We start from the raw sequence: 20139 nt of genomic DNA, 5'->3' as shown, positions 1-20139 counted from the left end.
CGTGGACACTCCCTTCCGCTGGTTCCCGGGCCCCTCCCATCAGGTCCGGCCCCATCACGCGTAAGCGCGGGCGGACTGGAGCTTGGGAAGAGGCGGGGCGCGGGGAGGCTGGGGAGGCTCCGCCCCGGGAGTCGGAAAGCGGCACTTCCCCCTGCCGATTTCTCTATCTGACGGGCTTGCGCACCGCACCACCTCTACCAGGGTACTTTAAATGGGAGGCCGGGTTTCTTACTCCGTAAAGTTTCAGGAAGGGGAGTCTATAGGAGTGTCAAGGGCTGGCCCATCCCCCCCAAAGACCCCCGTTATTGTGAGGAGGACTGTTTGGCAGCTGTTGTTCAGTTGTGACCCTATTTGGGCTTTTCTTGGCAGCGACACTGAGGTGTTTTTCCATTTCCTTCTCCAGCTCATTTTACAGATGAGGAAACGGACAGAGTAAAGTGACTTGGCCAGGGTCACACAGCTGGTGTCTTAAGGCCGCATTTGAGTTCAGGAATATCAATCTTACTGACTCCAACGCAAGCCCGGGCTGTATCCACCGCACCACTGTGGATAGCAGTAGATGCCCTATTAGTCGGCAGTCTGGGAGAAATTAGGGTTGGCCCAAAATCTAACGCCAAATAAGTCCCAAATGGATACATACCAGGTCACATCATCAACAAATTAGGAGAGCAAGTAAGAAATGACTTGTTGGACTGTGAAGGATAGCAAGGGAGTTCAGGGCTAAACAAGTGATAGAATCAGACAAGATAAAACTAACAATTCTGATTATATATAACTAAAAAGCAAACTAAATCTAATGAAGGAAAAATTAGATAAAAACAGGTAACTGGGGAAAAAGTCTTTCCAACAAGTTTCTGATAAAGGTTGCATTTCCATGATATACAATCCAAGTTTATAATAAAAGCCATTCCCCAACTGAAAAACAATCAGTTTTCAAAGGAAGAGCTATCAACAACCAAATAACACGTTCTAAATCTGTAAATAATCAGAAATGCAAAGAAGTGACTGCCGTTCTGCCTCACACCTCTCCAACAGGCAAAGATGATCAGGAAGGAGGAGCTCTGGGAAAAATAGATATACTCAGAGTGCAGTGTAGGTGAACCTGGGAATTGGTCCAGCCATTTTGAAATGCAATTTGGAACTGTAGCCACTAAGTTACTAAAATATGCACCCTTTGATTCAGCTATGCCATTACTAGAGCTATAGGCCCAAGAAATCAAAGGGGAAAAGGATAGATGTGAAAAAAGCATTTCTAGCAGCTTCTCGTATGGTAGTCCCAAATTTGAAACTCAGTGGGAATGGCTAACCAAATTGTGGCAAAGGGACGTAACAGAATATTACTGTGCTGTAAGAAGTAATGAAACAGGGCAGTTTCAGAGGAAATGAAGACCTATACAAACTGATGCAAAGTGAGCAAAATTATAACAATCCATACAATAATATTATAGAGAAAAAGTTCTGAAAGACTAAAAACTTTGATCAACCCAATGATAAACCACATAGGCAAAGGAACGAAGACGTAATATCCCACTCGCCACCTCCTCCTCACAGAGAGAAGGCTCACATTTCCAGACATAGCCAAAGTAGGAATTTGATCGGCTGGACTGTGCCAATGTTTACTGAAGTCTTTATTTTTTTTAGGCTTGTTCTTTTTATTTGTTCAATATTGAAGTGTGGAACATAGATTGATTGGGGAGGGGGAGAAATGAAGTTGATTAAAAAAAAAAAACTAAAGATAACCAATAAAAAGCATAACACCTCTGCCCTACCTAGGCCTTCCTCCTTCAGTCCCCAACGTGTTCTTGGTTTTCCTGGGCTCAAAATAAAGGAGTGTTGAAACTAATTAATTAACTACCTTTCTTAAAGCAACTTATACTCCATCTTTCCACACTCCCCTAGGGCAGTCCTGGTGTAAATGGATTTTATAATTAGTACCCAAATCAAAGTTAAGCTTCAACTCTTTACCAAATGTTAAATAGCAATAAGGAAGGCCAGAAAGACCTAAGAGAAGTAAGTCCACGATCCTGAAGATCTGTTAGTGGTACGTCTGACCCGAAACTTGTTTGGTCTGAAGGGTTTGCTATTTGCCTTCTGGAAGAACCACTGAAACCACAGGCTGGCAAAACCGTGACTTCTGGATTAACCCATTCTGTGTTCTTCCAGGCCCCCCAGTCCGTATTAAAAATGTTCACATTCAGATGGAAACTGCCTTCTTCCAAGATACGGAATTGATTTTCTTTCCCCTTTGGTGAAATTGCTGACCAAACTGGGGGAGATGCTTAGGCACAAAGGACATTCTTTTGTATGCCCTTCTTAATTCCTCCCCTACCCAGCCTTGGACCTAGTTCCATGTCTATTCCAGATAGGGAATAAATATAAATACTAAAAGGCATCAGTCTGTTTAGTCCCTCAGTCACAGGAAGGGAAGGGCCTGAAAAGGCAACCAGGAAAAAGCTGGAGGAAGAAGGATCTCTGGAAGGGCAGAGCTCCTATTTGTCCTTCTTGCTTTCTTCATCTGGCTGCGTGTGAGGAGCAGCAGACTCAGATGGCTCCTCAGGGATTGCATCTCGGGTCTTGGTCTGCTTCTTGGCACGCTGATACAGCTCATTCAGGCTGAACTCCCGGATCACGTTCTCCTATGGGAAGGAGACAGACACACACACACATAGAGACACACTGAATCAGAGATTCAGATTAGGTGAGAAATGATTATTAAATAACCAATTAGGGAGATCTAGGGTTTTTCCCCTTTCGATCTCATTCTCCACTGGGTCAAGTCAGCATCTGAAGGACCCTGCACATAAAGAGATCAGATCAACTTTCTCTTTAATCTTGTTCTGACCCCCAAGTGGGGAAGCCCACTGAGTTCTACTCAGGCTTGTGAGGGAGAGAGATTAAAGACACGTCCCCCAGTCCCTCACCAGAACGGGTCTGCCTCTCATTATAATATCTACTCTTATTGTTAACTAATCAAGAGTTGAATGCCACGCTCAGGAACACCCATTCTTTTCCAAGGGCATATAAACCCTTGAGTGGGTTCCATGAGGGGTCTTTGGCATCTGAGAGTGCTACTGACCCCTTTTATTATCTGCCAGCATAATTAATAAAATGATTAACTACCCAGAAACTATGTCACTCACACTTATGTCACAGGTGAAGTCCAGAACCTCTGCTGGTTAGCTGTGCCTCCCTTATATTTAGACACTACTTAAGGAGAAAGAATCTAGATGCCTCAAAAGCTGTTCTAGATGAAAGCTGTGGGAAATGAGGGAGAGGCCTTCACTTTTCCACCCTCCCTGAGCATTAGTACAGTTTAGCATTAAAAGGAAAAAGCATCCCCATCCCTAGGCTTCTGTAAGTACCTCTGAGAAAGTCCAAGAGACAGCTCGACCTTTCTTGTCAATCTGGGGTCTCCTCATCACTTCTTTCCCGCCCTGGAACAGGATGAGGGTGGGAAGCTGCTTGGTGAGAGGTGACGTGCTCACTTTGTAGCTGAAAGGGAAATGAAGGGTTACGTAAGCTCATCTCCAAGCACGTTCCTGTTCATTCCTTTGCCTGGGGCACCACATACCGAGTACTGACGTCAGGGTACCGCCCGACATCCACTTTCCCAAAATTCAGTCCCGTACAGTTGTACCTGGCAGGGAGACATTAACATTAATGTACTGAACAAGCCATAAAGCAACCGACTCCAGGGAGGGAGAGTGGTGACAAATGGAAGGAAAGGCCCTGATTTTTCATGTTCAACATATTTTAGTATTCAAGGGCTTTGGGTGGAGCAGTCCATGCAGCATTCAGGACTGAACAACGGTGAGGGGGCTGCTGTTTCCACTGTCCCTTCTGGTGTGCTACTCACTTGAGGGAGAGGTCAGCATAGATAGGAGCAAATGACTGGCACTCATGAGACCAATTGGCAAACAACTCCACAATCCACGTGATACGCTTGTCCCGTTCCAGCTCTTCCTGCCATGTGCAAGGTAAGTCATATCTGTCACCTGGATGATATAGGCCCCTGAGGAATCTCAGACCCTAGTATCTGAATCCTCACCCTCTCTGCCACACAAACACATAAACCACGTTACATTCCTGATCCGGGGGCACAAATTCCCAAACGCAGACGTTCCCCACCCAACACACACGCCTTCCCCAGGATCTCAGGGGACAGAAAGAACGACAACTCACATCAATCGTCTTGTCATTGAAGTACTTGATGTATTCAGGGCCCATGTAGAGGGGGGGTTTACAAGTCATCAGGAACACTAAACACGGAAACAGAGCATAAAAAGCAGCTCGAACCTCTCTGCAGGCCTGCAGTCCCTGCCTCACTGTAGGAACACACAGTCCCCAAAACACCACTGCATGTTCCTTTAGAGATAAGCCTGAGGCAACTGAAGGGGCGTAAAGACTTAGGGGAAAGAATGAGCCATCTGCTTTTTGATCAGGACCAGGTCCCCAGTCAAGTAAATGCCCAACCTAAAGCAGATCAGCCCATTTCCCCACAGAGTTAAAAAAGCCAGCGCCCTCACCTATGCAGAGCGTGACGTAGAGCAGGCCCATGCGAATGTCCAGGCGGAAAAAGAGGATCGCGTTGGCGACTTTACTGAACATGAAGATGTTACCTAGATGCTGCTCCACAGTGACTGAAACGCAGACGCCACAGGTCAGGCTGGAGCTGAGTGATCCTGTACCACCTTCCCCGTCCCTGTCTCCGGAGCAACTTTACCCCAGGTTTGGAAAGCTGCTTCCACAGGGCCTCAGGCCCAAGCAGCCTGGCTCCGCCCCACCACACCATGCTCTTCCAATGGAGAAGAAGAATTAGCATGGAAAAAAACCAGCCAGAACTGATAGTGGAGCTCTTCACCCACAATGAAGTCAGTGGATCTTCCCAACTGTCTCACTTCAGCTATTAATATCCCTACTGCAAGACGGGGTAAATGACCACTCCTCCCCAGCCCAGACTTTGCAGAGAGGATGAAGAGCAGCGGGGCACACTCACTTGATCTCCGGTTCTTCATCATTACGATGGCACTGAGGAACATTAAGATCTCCACCTCCCTCTGTAAGAGAATCACAGTGACTGCACATGAAAAACCATGGCAGAGAGACATAAACTGAAAGGTGACAGCAGCAACAGGTACTTAGGCACTGACTCAGCATGGGTCCCATGGAGAACTGGGAAACAGCTGCAAAGTTATAGAAAAATTGATACGAGAGAGTATTTATTGTGACATTCTATTAAATTAATATATCTGTCTCCCTCATATAGGGTGACACAGAGTGCTTCTCTGAAGTTTTCAAAGAAAAACTGTACCTTTTCTTCTGACACCAGTATAGAGGTTGTCATTGTCTTATGCTCTAACCCCAACTTCCTAAGGGTATGAGGTGGCGAGGGAGCATTATGTTTACAGATTAATATGTCTCAAAACATTGGGAAATTGTGAAACTCTCCATGCCTATGAAGCATGAGTCAATGCCATCTCCTCAACAAACAAACATACCTATTTTTTGTATGGCGGCCTTTAGTCTTGCCAAAAGTCTAGCTACCAACTTGGAAGCAGCTCTCTGAATGAGACAAACATCAGTGATCACTGAACTGCTAACAGTCCAGTCAGGAAGAATTCTGAAGAGACTTTCATACGAAAACACAATCATATTTCACTACAGGTAATCAAATTATTCTAGCCTTAGGAATAAGCATTGACCTGGGGCAACTTTATTATTTTGGCTCTTTTAGGAATACCATTGTCAACAGCAGAGCAGTCATTCAACCTGCTTCAATCTCAATGTAACACAGAGGTAAGCAAATGAGCCCAACTAACATGAATACCACAAAGAAGGCAGGTACTTCAGCTCACATCTGGATTTTCTGCCCCAATTCTCCATCTTCAATGAAGGGCAGACGGGATGAACACTGGTGAGTCTCGTGCCTGAAGCAGAAACTAGAGAAGGTTTTCATCCGATCAGCCTTTTATTACGTGCCTACACGTGTCAGGCACTATGCTAAGCACTGGGGATACAAAGGAAGGAAAAAACAGTTTCTGCCCTGGAGAAGCTCAGCGTCTAATGGGGGAGTGGAAGTGTTCAAAGTTGGAGATCAAGCCTGAGGTTAGACAGAGGAAGAGAGGGCAGGAAGGAAGAGACAAGGAAGAAGAAAGACAGTGCAAAATTGTTCACAGATTCAGAATTTTACTGTAGGTCGGGACGACCTCACCTATTAGACATATATTGGACTTCCCTTCATTTTATAGATAGGGAAGACATTTCACCTCTGGACACTGGTCTACTGAAGGCCACAGGTTCAAAGGTGGAAATATCATGAAGAACAGCAGAAACAAACATTTATTAAATGGCTGTAAGCAACGAATTATGGTGGGCCCTGGAGGGGTGGAGGAGCTCACGAAGTTTAGTGAACTGCCTCAAAGTACTTTGTAGGGCATGGGAAATAAAGTCTGGTGAAGCAAAAGTAACTTCCCCTAACTCTTTGTGAGGAAATTGAGTCCAGGTGGTAAAATGACTTGCCAGAGGTCATACCAACATTATGTGTCAAGTACAAAACAGAATACTGCCTGAATTGTGGGTGGATGGGGGTAAGGAGGGTAAGAGACAGGGAGAGAGCCTTCTGGGAAGGCTTCCTGGAGGAGGTAGCATCAAAGTTGGATTTTAAACCAGTAGGAATTCAAATAGCAGAGGTGGGAGGGAGAACACTCCAGTAATAAGAACAGAGCACTCTGTGCTGCAGGGAAGGCAAGAAGTGAGAGGTAAAGCTCTACTGTTTGGCTGAAGCAAAGTGTACCTGGATGGAGAGTAACAGGAGAGTAAATAACATGGGCTGGAACTCAAAAAAGCAACAGGCCAATAAAGGTCTCATTTCTGAGTTGTGGAGAGAGCAGATTCAAATTTATCAGAGTAAGAACCATTCCTCAAACAACAAATGGTCAAAGGATCTGAACGGATCTCTTCAGATGAAGGAATCCATGCTATCACTCAGCTATCGAAAGCTGTATGAAAGAAATTCTCCAAACCACTAATAATTAAGAGAAATGCAAATTAAAACAACTCAGAAGTTCTACCTCACAGCCATCAGACTGGCAAAACTGACCAAAAATGGAAAATAACAAATACTGTAGGCCCGTAGGGAAAAATGGCAAAATACACTGTTGAGGGAGCTATAAACTGGTGCAGCCATTTGGAACTATGTCCATAGAGCTATTAAACTGTTCATAGCAATACCTAGCAATGGTTGATCTAGCAATATACCACTACTATGTCTCACTGGAAGATAAGAGGAAAGGACCCACATATACAAAAATATTTCTAGCAGCTCTCTTTGCATTTGAAAGAACAGGCACCTGAAGGGGTGCCCATCAACTGGGGAATGGCTGAACAAATGTTGCTACAAGAATGTGACAGAATGCTAGTGGGCAGTAAGAATGAGGATGCTGACAGTTTCAGAGAAGCCTATGAAGACTTGTATGAATTGATGCAGAGAGAAGTGAGCAGAACAAGGAGAACAATTATACAATAAGAGCAACATGGGCAAGATAAACAGTTGCAAAAGACTTAGGAATTCTGATCAATGCAGTGACCAACCACAATTCCAGAGTACTCCCTGTTTCTTTCTTTCTTTTTTGTTTTGTTTTTTTTTTTTGCTTTTTGGTGAGGTGATTGGGGTTAAGTGACTTGCCCAGGGTCACACAGCTATTAAGTGTCAAGTGTCTCAGGCTACATTTGAACTCAGATCCTTCTGACTCCAAGGCCAGAGCTCCATCCACTACACCACCTAGCTGTCCCTCAGAGAACTCCTGATGAAACATGCTACCACATCCTGACAGAAGGGACAGACTCAGAGGGAAGAATGAGACAATTTATTCGATCACAGGTCAACGTGGTAATTTGTTTTACTTGAACATATACATTTGTAACAGGGGTTGTTTTTTCTTTTTTTTCTCACAGAAATGGGATGTGGGTCAGGGAACTGGAGTTGAGAAAAGGTGGATGTTTGTTGACTGAAAAACAAAATTTAATTATAAAAAGGCAAAAGGGAAGATTTTTCACCTAACAACATAACTCAGTCTCGGGGCAAATATATTTATACAGTGGTATGGAGGAAGAAGAATAGATGCAGAAAACTTTCCAGGAAGTTATGGCAATATTTCAAGAGGATGAGAAAGAGGCTAGAACTAGGATACTGGCCACATGAGCAAAGACAAGAGGTGGAATGAGGAGGAATGTCATTGTAAGGGAAACTGAGGAGAGATCCTCCCCAGCCCCTGGTGTAACTGCCTCATTACCTGACACAAAGAATGTAAATTGGAGTCAGCCTACATGGCCGAGGGTACCATGGAAATGGAACATTAAACACCTAACAAATTATGTTACCTGGGAAAACAATCCTTATCTCAGGGAACATTTTTCTCAAAAAGAATGTGTATCTGTCCAGAGACCTGATCACTCCCTGGAAACTTACACAACAAACAGGTAGTCGGAGCTCTCATCAAGCTCCAACCTTTGTTAGAATGTGTGTGTACCCTGGATCTGAGTAATCACCAGGGAGATGTACACAAAACAAGGTGTGAAGATTGTTTGTCCCTGGTTTACACAGCTATAAAAAAGGGTCATTTCAAAGGAAGATTTTGGAGTACTTTGATGCAGAGATAGGGATGCCGACTCTCTGCCAGAGGCGGATCCCATGCAGTCTCCATTGCCTCCCAGACCAGACCCATTGGGCCATGTCCAGTCTCCCCAGTTCTATGGGTATTTGAGCTCACCTGGTCAGTGAATGTGTATCCTTTGTTTTCTTATTCCTACTTTCCTTTATATTGATTATTACTTATTGCATTGAATGTTATTCTTACCTTTATTACTTGTGTGTTTTTTAATCTTTATTAATCATTGTAAAATAAATGTGATTGTTTGTTAAGTTTATCCTGAGTATGTGTCATTATATCTTCAGATCCAAACCTAAATTGAATCTGCGCAGTAGGTAATCCTTTCGATTACAGTCTATGAGACTGTGAGTTCCCAGGACAGGAAGAATCATTTTGTGCACCCTTATAGTCTCACGTGACGGTTGTGAGGTTTGTGATTACTACAGAAATGGGAGGTAGGTGGGTGTTCTAATTTCTTATTATTACATCAAAGGATACTCCTACAAGAAGGCCTGATTAATTTCTATCTCCATTAGGATGGGACATAGTGCTAAGTATACAATAGACACTTAATACAACATGATATACTAGAAAGAACCCAGGGCTTAGAAGTCCACAAATCCGAGCATGTATTCCATCTCCACTACTCAGTCAAGTTGCTTCCCCAATAGGCCTCCATTTCTCAAGCTGTAAACGACAGAATGGACTAGATCAATCTCCAGCGTCCTTCCAATTCTTAAAGCTCTTTAAACTGTTGTGAGGAGTAATGTGTCTCAAGCTGGGCCAGGATTTGGGTTGGCTGAAAAAATGAAAGGAGGATGGGGAAAAACAGCAATATGAACATTGCCGAAGAAGGAGGGATGAGCGTTCAAATACGTGATGAGCTGTAACTAAGCTCAGAGAGAAAGACAGCATGGTTTAGTGAAAAGACCAATGGATTTGGGGTCAAAAGACTAAATGATCTATGAAAAGATAAAACAATTATATTATCAATGATTAAATGGCCAACCACGAGTCTGGGAGGATTAAAGACAAAGCAAGCTACTCACCTCCTGAAAGGTGATGGACGAAATGTGCTGGAAGAGAGATTTTTTTAGACATGGCTAACAAGGAAATTAATTTTGCTATTAAGATTTTTTTTAATGAGAAGTGGTAAAAGGGAGAGAAAATAGCCTTTTGTTCATTAAAAACTTAAAGGGATTAAATGACAGTGAACAAAAGAAGGAATCAGTCTTCTGTTTAAATCCCGGCTCCGCTACTCAGTGCAGTGTGACAGACGATGGGGAGTTTCTTAACTTTCGGGCTCTACTCTAGGATCCAAGGATGGTTCTCACACAGGACTGCCCATATCTTCTTGTCCCCTATGCCTACAAGGTATTTACCACCATCACCTCTTAAAATCTCTCCTTTCCTTCCTCAGCTCAAGTTAGGCACCCCACCTCCCGTTACTTTATACGCGCTTTAAACGTGTGTGTGTATTTATTTACTTAACAATTCTGTCTCTTCCAACAGAAGGTAAGCTCCTCGAAGGCAAGGACTGCTGACCTGGAAGAAACTGACTGATCCTACGACTTGGGTTCATGCCTCAAGTACGAAAAACGGAGTCACGTCATTTCCCCTCTTCAGGCCTCAGTTTTCCCACAGCAACAATTTCTTTTCTATGTTGGCTTAAAAGACCGGAAAGGGCGCTCCTTACAGCAGAGGCCACAGGGCCTTAGCTCTGGAGCTCGGGTCATCTGGGGCAATTCTCATTTTGCAGGTGAGGAAACCTAGTCCTGGTGGGATGAAATGAGCCGCCCAAGGTCATGCCGACAGGAACTGGTGGAGCTCGGATCCATTTGGCGACTCTCCCGCACCTTCTAAATCCGTACGGCCCCTGCCACCCCGCCCCAGTTACGGCCCGGAGCTCCGGCGGGGCACTCCCACCCTGCCCTTCGGTGACCCTGCAGCCACTTCTTCCGCTCACCCAGTCAAAGTCGCAGGGGTTGCCGTCCTCGCGCTGGGTGGGGAGACCGAGGCAGACCGGCGGCAGCTTCCTCACAAGCAGGAAGGCGACCGACAGGAACGCCGACAACAGGTAGTACGGCTTGGCCAGCCATCGCGACAGCCTCGGCACCGAATACAGCAGCGCCAGCAGCGGGGCCAGCACCGCCATCTTCTCTCCTCTGAAGCAGCGACCGCCGCCGCCGCCGCCGCCCCGTCGGCTGCTCAGCCAAAGTACCTGCCGGACGCCCAACCTGTCCCTCGACCTCCTGCCATCCGGGCCTCCCGATTGGGCTGTGCCTCTGTCGCTCCGGAACCTGCGCCAGGAGCTGAATTATGATTGGATACGGCTGAAAGAACGGCCTTTCGGAAAGGCTGCCCTCTCACGGCTTCCCTCTCCTGATTGGATACTGTGAACAGGGCAGGCGGGGAGATGGGCGTTCTCTAGCTTCACTTCCTCCTATGTCATCTTAGAGCGACGGAAGTTCTTCGGCCAGTGGAGCCAGACGCATCCAATAAATAGAGGCTCCGGGAAGTGGAGGGCGGTGCTGCGCTAGAGGGTTGTCCAATGAGAGGCCGCGGCGGTGCCAGGCTCCGAGTGGGCGGAGGCGGCAGCGGCGGCGGCGGTGGCGGTGGCGGCAGAGCGGTCGATGCGATGGAGAACTTCACAGCGCTCTTCGGTGCCCAAACCGAGCCGCCGCCGCCGCCCCCAGCCGCGCTGGGCTTTGGGCCGGGGAAGCCGCCCCCTCCGCCGCCTCCTCCTCCGGGTGGGGGCCCCGGAACGGTCCCGCCGCCCGCTGCGGCCCCAGCCCCGCCTGGATCTGACAAGGCCGCAGCTGGCTGTGGGCCCTTTTACCTGATGCGGGAGCTCCCAGGTGAGCACGGCTGCTCTTGGAAACCAGCCAGTCAGCTCCTAGGGGGGCGTGAAGGTTGGGGCTGTAGGCCAATGAGCGGAAGCGACAAATAATGAGGCAAAGAGGGCGGAGATATCGTAGGTATTTCTGTAAGTCAGAGAGTCGAGGGGGCGGGACCGAATGAGCGGGCCAGCCAATGAACGGGCTTGAAGCTCATCGGGCTGATGGGAGTCTGGAGGACCTGGGTTCTAAACTTACTTCTGATATTTTGGCTTGCTGTGCTGCCCCGGCATCATGCTCGAAAGTGAGCTACCCAAACAGTGCAAGTTGTGAAAGAGGTTCGATGCGAAGCAGGATCTGGCATGTCAAGCTAGCCTGACATCTCATTGTCCACTGCTGACTGGCTCCCTTCCCAAATGTGGGCGGGTAATCTAATTCGTGCGGACCCGCCTACTGAATTTTGGGGCAAACTTGTCTTCCTTGCCTAGCCAGCCACAAGCTAAGCTGTAGCGGGGCACCTTGGTCCAGCATGTGGACGGATCAGTAGAGATGCAGTTCCAGCCTGGTTAGAGAGGTCGTGGTGCTTATCAAGAATCTCTTGAGGAATATTGGCTCTGTGTTCCCGTAGATAGAGGCATTTGTCACGGTGCAGAAGCTAACCTAAGCCTGTAGACCTACCCTAACTTGGCGAGGGTGGAAAATTACTGATTAAAGAAGGGTACTCCCACATCTGTTGGGAGCATCTGGAACCATTGCAAGATCTGTACAGGGGGTGAGGGAGGAGGTGACAGTGCTAACCGGATGGTTAGCTGAGCTCAACCTTGAAGTTCTTCATAACCTTAAAGAAAAAGGAGAGTGTATTGCCCTGGGCAGGCTAGAGGAGAAAGGAGAACTGGAAGCAGAATGGCTAGGTTTTTTTTTTTCCAGGCTAGGCAGTGGGGTTAAGTGACTTGCCCAGGGTCACACAGCTAGTAAGTATTATGTGTCTGAGGCTGAATTTGAACTTAGGACTTCCTGAATCCAGGGCCGGTGCTTCATCCACTGCACCACCGAGCGACCCCCGGAATGGTCAGTTTTTAAAAATCCTTGTCATAAGTCTAGGAATGAGCTAAGAGTCCACTAGAGTGTTAGAAGGATTGGAATGGAAAGGATGGTTAAATATAAGAGAGTTATAAGCAAAGTATCAACAGAACTTTATGAGTTTGGATATAGGAACAGGAGAGAACGAAGTCAAAGATGGTTAAGATTTCAAACCTGGTTGACATAGAAGGGTAGTACTAGGTGCAGTAGAAAGTGTTGAATTCACTTCAAAAAATCAAAATTTAAAAAAAATCCTTTTAAATCCTGGCTTTGCCACTGATTCCCCGTGGAACCGTGGATGAACCACTTAACCTGTTGGGATTATTGACCTCTTAGTTCTCTGCAAAATGTAACATGAAGGGGTTGGACTGGATGATCTCAAATGTTCCTGCTAGCTCTAGGTCTAAAACTGTGCTTCCGTTACCATTGGCAGAAATTGATAAGTAAGAAGATGGCAGTATAGAATAAATATTTCAGGGGCAGGTGATGAGTTCTGTTTTAGAAATGTTGAGCTTGCCAAGATATAGAAACAATTAGCAGATAAATATAATACCAAAAGCCACTCCCCAATAAATAAATGGTCAAAGAATATGAACAAACAGTTCTCAGAAGAATTGTAAACTGTTAGTAACCATATGAAACACTGCTACAAATCAGTGAATAATAAGAGAAATAGTGTCTGAAGCTGGCTTTGAACATTGACTCCAGGCTCAGCACTCTATCCATTGCACCACCAGGAGTGATCAACAGACATATTTTTATTTTAAAAAAATTAGGAAAAAAAATGTTGAGCTTGAGTGGACCAGAGGAACCGAATAGAATTGTCTCACAGGAAGTTAGAGGTACAGAATTGAGAAAGAAGTGACAGTTGGAGATAGAGGTGTGCCGTCATCCTCACAGGTTAAGATATTGGAAAGCAAGAGTATGGATGGGTGAGTTCTCCAAGGTAAAAGGAGAGAGTAGAGGGCTAAGAACCGAACCCTGGGATGTGAGTCCCATGAATCACATTTAGTAGGTAAATTGAGGACCATAGATAAGATTGACTAGAGAAATAGGAAGGGGACTGGGATTCTGTAGTGTTCCAGAGGCCAAAAGAGAAGGCTTTTGAAGGTCAGCAATATCAAAGGCTTCAAGAAAGTTAAGGAGGAAGCAAGGTGGATTTTGTGCTGCCTCCGAGAAGGGCTCAGAGGCCGTGCTGGCCACCTCAGACCTGAACATGGATCCTCTGTCAAGGACCCCTCTGTTGCTGTTGAAGCGTTTTTCAGTCATGTTCTACTCTTTGAGGTTTGCCATTCCTTCTCCAGCTCATTTTACAGATGAGTAACTGAGGCAAACAAGGTTAAGTGACTTGCCCAGGGTCACATAGCTAGTGTGTAAGTCTGAGGCCTGAATTTGAACTCAGGAAAAGTTCAGATTCCTTCCTAATTTTACCACCTAGCTGCCCCCAGATATCTCTAAGAAGAAGTTATTCAGCGTGCAGTGAGGTGTGGGGTGAGGTGTTCCACTACTAGGTGATTAAGAGGTCACTGGTGAGCTTTGAAGAAACCCAAGTCAATATAGTCCATTGACTGCATAGGGTCACCCTGTAAATGTTAGGAACTGGAGACCACAGGTGTGGACCATGCCACTGTTTGGTCTTAAAAGGAGACAAGTCCCTCGAGGAATTCGGAGTATATGAGGCCTGTAAGGCACTTGGAAAATCTCTAACGCGAGGCCTTCCTGGCAGACCCTTTCATGGTGTCACTTTATCAGTTAACAAGTTCCCCCCTTTGGAGGCAGAGCTCAGTCAGAGACAGCATTTTGGACACCCTGACACAGATGTCCTCTTAAACTCAACATGTCCACAGTGGAGCTCATGATCTTTGCCCCCAAATCCTTCTCTTCCCACTTCCCTGTGACTGTCAGTAGCACCGTGCTCCCCGTCACCCTGGCTCATAACCAAGTTGTCATCCTAGGCCCCCCACTCTCTCTCACTCCCTTTACCCAGTCAGTTGCCAGGCCTGTCAGAATTACCTCCGTTAACGTCTCTCGTTTACACCCTCTTCTCTCCTGTGACCCTGCCACCTTCCTGATGCAGGCGCTTGTCATCCCAGCCCTGGCCCACTGCAGTAGCTGCTGATGGGTCTGCCTGCCACAGTCTACCCACTGCAGAGCACATTCTACTAGGCTGTTGAAAAGTGAGCTTCCTAAAGCACAGGTTTAACCATGTATGTCCAGTCCCATCCCCATGCTCTCCCCTGCCCTGCCCCCACCTCAGTAATCTCCAGTAGCTCTCTGTTACCTCCAGGATCAAATATGAAACCCTCTGTTTGGATTTGAAAGCCCTTCATCGCTTGCCTAACTCCCCTCCCTTGTCTTTCCAGGTGCTATGACTTTCTTAAGGTCAGATATCACGTTAGCCACCTCAAAGACTAGAAAATCGTAATGCAGTGATCTTTTTACAGTGCAAGAGCATCCGGTACTGGCAGCAAAATATAAATAGGGCATTTCCACCCCCAAATTAATTGGGAATTAACTGGGTGAAGGCGTTTGATGTTTCTGGGTCAGAGAATAAGAAGCTGAAAGTTCCTCAGGAAGTAAAGCAAGAGTAGAGAACTTTCACCCGCAGCCCTTACGTTAATGTCCCGTTGCTTGGTGCAGCTACTGTTCAGAAAACCTTGATTGTCTTAGCGGATTGCTCTGCTTAGTACATTCAGAATAGAGCCTTATCCTAAAGGTTTCTCAAATAGAGAAAATGGTCAGTTCAGTGCTGCTATGATGGAAGCCCACGGCCCCAGGGGAGCTGCGTGCAAACCCCAGACTTCTGGCGACTCGCAGCCTCCCTGTCTTTTTCTCATTCTGCATCTGTCATCTCCCTTGCGCTTTCCCGTGTATCTCCTCTCTCACCTGTTTCTTCTTTTCTGTCTTTCAACCTGCCCCCCCTCCCCAACCTGCCCCCTCCTTTCTTCCTGCCCCTATTCGAATCAGGCCATAACATGGAACTAGTTTAAAGTCCCGTGAATATAAAGGCATTTTTACGTTATTTTTTTAAATGTCTGCCATATTTAGGAATTGTATCATTTGAGAGTTAGGATAGAAGAGTTTGCCTAGGCCAGGGGTGGGGAGCCGGTGGCCTCGAGGCCACATGTGGCCCTCCAGTTGTGGCCCTTTGGCCGAATCCATACTTCAAAGAACAACTGTTCTGTGGTATTCCGTGAAGTTTGGATTCAGTCAGAGGGCCACACTGGAGGGCCACATGTGGCCTCGAGGCCACCGGCTCCCCGCCCCTGGCCTAGTCCAACCTTTATTTATTGAAGAAACTGAGGCAAAGAGAGGCAGGTGACTTCCGGTTAGTTCATATAGCCACTAGTTAGCGATGGAGCCAGCCCTCATTCTAGTGCTCCCTGGGCCAGTTCAGTGTCTTATGTTTGTCGTAAGGAAGCAGATGCGTGAAGGAGCTCGTGATTCTCCTCCTTACTTCCTGGCAGCGGCTCTCTGTTACCTGTTCAGCTCTCTGAATCCTCTTTCCTTCCCCTTTCTCTGCAGGCAGCACGGAGCTGACAGGTAGCACCAATCTAATCACGCACTACAACCTGGAGCACGCCTACAATAAATTCTGTGGGAAGAAGGTGAAGGAGAAGCTGAGTAACTTCCTGCCTGACCTGCCGGGGATGATCGACCTGCCCGGCTCCCACGACAACAGCAGCCTCCGTTCCCTCATCGAGAAGCCCCCCATCCTTGGGGGCTCTTTCAACCCTATCACGGGCACCATGCTGGCGGGCTTCCGCCTGCACGCCGGCCCGGTGAGTCCTGCAGCCGGGGCGGAGGGGGGGGGCTGCACTCAGAGGGCACAGCCTCCACCTCTACTCATGGCGCCTCTGGGCCCTTCTTCCAGCTGCCAGAGCAGTGTCGCCTGATGCACATCCAGCCCCCCAAGAAGAAGAATAAGCACAAGCACAAACAGAGTCGTGCCCAGGACCCTGTCCCCCCAGGTAAGAAGCTGCTGCTGAAGGCCAGAAAGCTTTCTCATCTTCTGCGTCTGCTTCTGGCTGCCCTCAAGCAGTCTGAAAACAGTAGGCACTCACATTCCTCTGAGCACTGCCCTCACAAAATCCTGTAAGGTAGCTAGTGCAAGGACTATAATCCCCATTTTATAGCTGAGGAAGGTGAGGCCCAGAGAAGGGAAGTGACTTGCCCAAGGCCACACAGCTAGGAAGTCTCTGAGCTGGGATTTGAACCCAGGTTTCCTGATTCCAAGTCTAGGGCTTTTTTTTTCACTGTGCCATGCTGGCCATTCTCTTAACACAAAGCTCCTGCTGAGTGCCACTTTTATACTCCAGGAAGAGCCAGTACCCTGGGGGGGACTTGACAATGAGTCCCTGGTAGAGCCTGAGGCCCCCTTTCAAGCCACTTGGAAAATAACAGTTGTCCTTGACTCAGTTTTCATGTTGGCTTTTGAGTTCATAAGCAGTAGGAACTCTACAGGTGATACTGTCTCCTATAGAAACTCCATCCGATTCGGATCACAAGAAAAAGAAAAAGAAAAAGGAAGAAGATCCTGAGCGGAAAAGGAAGAAGAAAGAAAAGAAGAAGAAGAAGGTAGGCTAGTGGTCTCTTCCTGTAACCCAGTGAGGTCCTGTGTATCTTGTTTTTATCTTAAGGCGAATCCAAGTCCTTTCCCTCAGGTGGTGGACCTGCGGACGGAACCCCATGGGATCGTAGGCCACTCACATTGTGTAGGGCTTTAAGGGTTACCAAACGCCTTCCGAACAACAGCCCTAGGACCCAAGTAGTACAAGTATTATTGATTGTACCCATTTTACAGTTGAGGAAACTCCCTACCGCAACTGTTGCAGACCTCGTCTTTCAAGTCTCCTCCACCTCCTCCTTCCCCACTCACTCTCAGTAGAGGACTTGGTGCCTTCCGTTACCGAGAAGGCAAAGGCAGTTTGTCCTGAGTTCCCTTTGCTCCCTCAGAACTTTCCTGCAGTATGCCTCCTTCTCTTCCTTCGCTCGAGTCTCTGCCAGAGATGGTCCTTCTCTTTGCCCTGAGCCCCATCTTGGATCTCTCCTGGGGGCTTCATTCCTTCAGTCACCTCCTGTCTCTCTTCCTCATCTTCAGCTTCTCATTATCTCCTGGCTGCTCCTTTGTTGCCCAGAAGTAGGCCTAGGTCTCCCTCAGCCTCAGAAAACCTTCACTTGACTGGCTCAGCCTCTACCTCTCTTCCCTTCCAGTCAAACTCCTAGAAAAGGCCGTCTTTGTTTGTTGCTTCCATTTGCTCTCCTCTTACTCCCCAGTCCTTTGCAGTCCGCCTTCTGACCCCCCCCCCCAATGAAAGCTGCTTTCTTCTAGGTCACCAGGTATCTCTGAAACGCCAGCTCTGACGGCCTCCACCCAGTCCAGGCAGCTTTTGACATTCAACCATTCCCTCTTCCTTGATGTTCTCTCCCCCATGGGTTTTCCTGCCACTGCTCTCCTGGTTCTCCTCCTACCTGCTTCGCTAGTCTTCCTCAGCCTCTTTTGCTGGACTGTGTGCACCCCACTCTGCACCTCAAAGAAGCACCCCTTCTCTCTTTCCACCCTGTTTCTCAGTGATCTCCTCAGCTGCCACGGGTTCAGTGAGCGTCCCAAGGGAGACGGCTCCCAAATCTATATATCCAGCCGTGCTCCAGGCCTGCCTCAGCAACTGCCTGCCCGACAGCTCTACCTGGATGTCCCATCAGCATCTCAAACTCAGCGTCTCCAAAAAGGAACTCGTTGTCTTCCTCTCTCGTGTACGCTGCCCTGTTTCCTATCGCTGGCACCACCATCCTAGGCACCCCGCCCTGTCATTCTTCTTGGCTCTGCCTTCTCTGCCCCTCACGTCCAGTAGGTGTCGTGTCTTGTCAGTTCTGCCTCCACGTCTCTTCCATCCATCCCTTGTCTCTACTCGTAGTCGTGACCCAAGGCCAGGCCCCCATCACCTCTTGTCTGAACGACTGGCTTCCCGGCTTCCAGCTTTTCTCCTCTCTTTGCCATCTTCTTCAACTGCCGTGATACTTTCAATGCACAGGTGGGTCCATGTCACACATCGCATTCCTTGATCAGAAACCTTGAATGTGTTTCCTGTGACACAAGACAAACTTCTCGACTAGGCACTGATAAGGCCTTGACGGTCTGCTGTTGGCCTGCCTTTGCAGACTTCTGTCCTGTTACTCACCTTCGCTCACACAGTCTACTTTTTAGTCTAATTGGCCTGCTTGCTGTTCCCCAAACTCAGCGTTTCATGTCCTGACTCGGTGGTACCTTTGCACGGTCTGGCCATGCCTAGGATCTCTTCCTTCCCACCTCCGACTGTGAGAATCCTTAGCTTCCTTCAAGGCTCCACTTAGGTGCCATCTCCTACAGGAAGCTCTTTCTCATCACAGCTATAAGTGCTCCCTTCCTCTTCCAATTCTATTGTATTTATTCCCATTCCCAGTAGAATGGAAGCTCCTTGAGGGCAAGGACTATTTTCTTTGTGTTTATATTTCCAGCATCTAGCAGAGTGCCTCGAACAAGTGAGCCTGTGAGGTGAAGTGAGGCTCAGAAGTGAAGTGAGGCCACAGGGTTACGTGAGCTAGTGAGTGGCCAAGCTGAGTGAAACACAAACCCAGCTTTCTTGATTCCCAGGCCAGGCCTTATTCCACTCTACCCACGCAGCCTCTAGTAGTAGGAGCCTTTTGCCTACTTGTCCTTTTAAGATGGGACAAGACAGGTTGTGTAGTTTACCACCTGTGGTGAGCTCCCTGGAATCGAGATGGTTTCCCTACATTTGCTTTTGTTTTTTCCCCAGAACCGACACAGTCCAGAGCACCCCGGTATGGGCAGCTCCCAGGCCAGCAGCAGCAGTAGCCTCCGTTAACAAGACCATTGGACGACAGACAGGCCAGGGGAGCTCTTTTCTCCTACACTGAACTTGCCAACAGAAGCAACCTTGGAGGCTAGAGGACATACTGCCCTTGGAGCATTCCCCTGCGACTGGGGTAGAATGCAGGCCAGGCCAACTCTGGCTGGGAGCGAATGAGGTGGATGCATTAGGGTGGGAAGGGCAGTGCCTGTGCAAGGCACAGCCCGGTTGGCTCTGTGGTGGAGCTGCTTTTCCCTTCCCAAGGAGCCTGCTCTCCATGTTTTTTTGTACAGTTTGTCTGCTTTAAGATTTGGATTGGTTTATTAGGGCTTGGCTTCTTTTTAAAAAATTCATATTGTACCAAACTGGCTGAGTTGTAACACTTGGGTGTTGGGAGCCAATGAGGTCCTGTCCTCGAGGGACGGAGTTGAGGATGCTGCTATGATGCAAGAGTTGGTCCTTGCCATATTTCCAGGAGTAGCCAGAGGGGGCTCCATGGAGAACAAGGACCAATATTGGGTCAGTTTCCTGAGGAAAGGGTACAAAAAACGTTGGAATGCCACCCCAAATGGGATAGGGGAGGGGTGGGTGATCAGTATTAACATTGCTAAGCCTACTACATCCCCATTATCTAATGGAGAACTGAGTGTAAAGGTCTGGTCTGGCAATAATAGATAGCATCTTGCTAAGGACATAAAGAAAAGGTATTCCTCCTACCAGCTGAGT

At 47.6% G+C, this 20139-nt stretch overlaps 2 protein-coding genes across 4 annotated transcripts; one reads left to right on the top strand and one right to left on the bottom strand.

The window, feature by feature from the left end:
- Positions 1 to 1610: 1610 nt before the first annotated feature.
- Positions 1611 to 10916, bottom strand: TMX2 (thioredoxin related transmembrane protein 2). 3 transcript variants are annotated; one of them, XM_078148925.1, is made up of 9 exons: positions 10615 to 10916; positions 9698 to 9724; positions 4997 to 5057; positions 4527 to 4640; positions 4183 to 4259; positions 3857 to 3963; positions 3572 to 3637; positions 3363 to 3492; positions 1611 to 2636 (listed from the first exon to the last, which is right to left on the bottom strand). In XM_078148925.1, exons 1-9 carry the CDS (start codon positions 10801 to 10803, stop codon positions 2490 to 2492), a joined length of 918 nt encoding a protein of 305 aa, XP_078005051.1. In that variant the 5' UTR covers positions 10804 to 10916; the 3' UTR covers positions 1611 to 2489. The 3 variants fall into 3 exon arrangements, with proteins under 3 accessions (XP_078005051.1, XP_020830146.1, XP_020830147.1); XM_020974487.2 differs by lacking the exon at positions 9698 to 9724 and having other exon boundaries at positions 10615 to 10911; XM_020974488.2 differs by lacking the exons at positions 9698 to 9724; positions 10615 to 10916 and adding an exon at positions 10194 to 10598.
- Positions 10917 to 11061: 145 nt separating this feature from the next.
- MED19 (mediator complex subunit 19) lies at positions 11062 to 19778 on the top strand. The gene is made up of 5 exons (XM_020974489.2): positions 11062 to 11506; positions 16091 to 16347; positions 16440 to 16536; positions 17049 to 17143; positions 19360 to 19778. Exons 1-5 carry the CDS (start codon positions 11200 to 11202, stop codon positions 19426 to 19428), a joined length of 825 nt encoding a protein of 274 aa, XP_020830148.1. The 5' UTR covers positions 11062 to 11199; the 3' UTR covers positions 19429 to 19778.
- Positions 19779 to 20139: the final 361 nt, after the last annotated feature.

Source organism: Phascolarctos cinereus, unplaced genomic scaffold (assembly GCF_003287225.1).
Source record: "Phascolarctos cinereus isolate Bilbo 61053 unplaced genomic scaffold, phaCin_HiC Scaffold_9;HRSCAF=440, whole genome shotgun sequence".
Taxonomy (NCBI): Eukaryota; Metazoa; Chordata; class Mammalia; order Diprotodontia; family Phascolarctidae; genus Phascolarctos; species Phascolarctos cinereus.
This window is presented reverse-complemented; position numbering and strand designations above follow the sequence as displayed.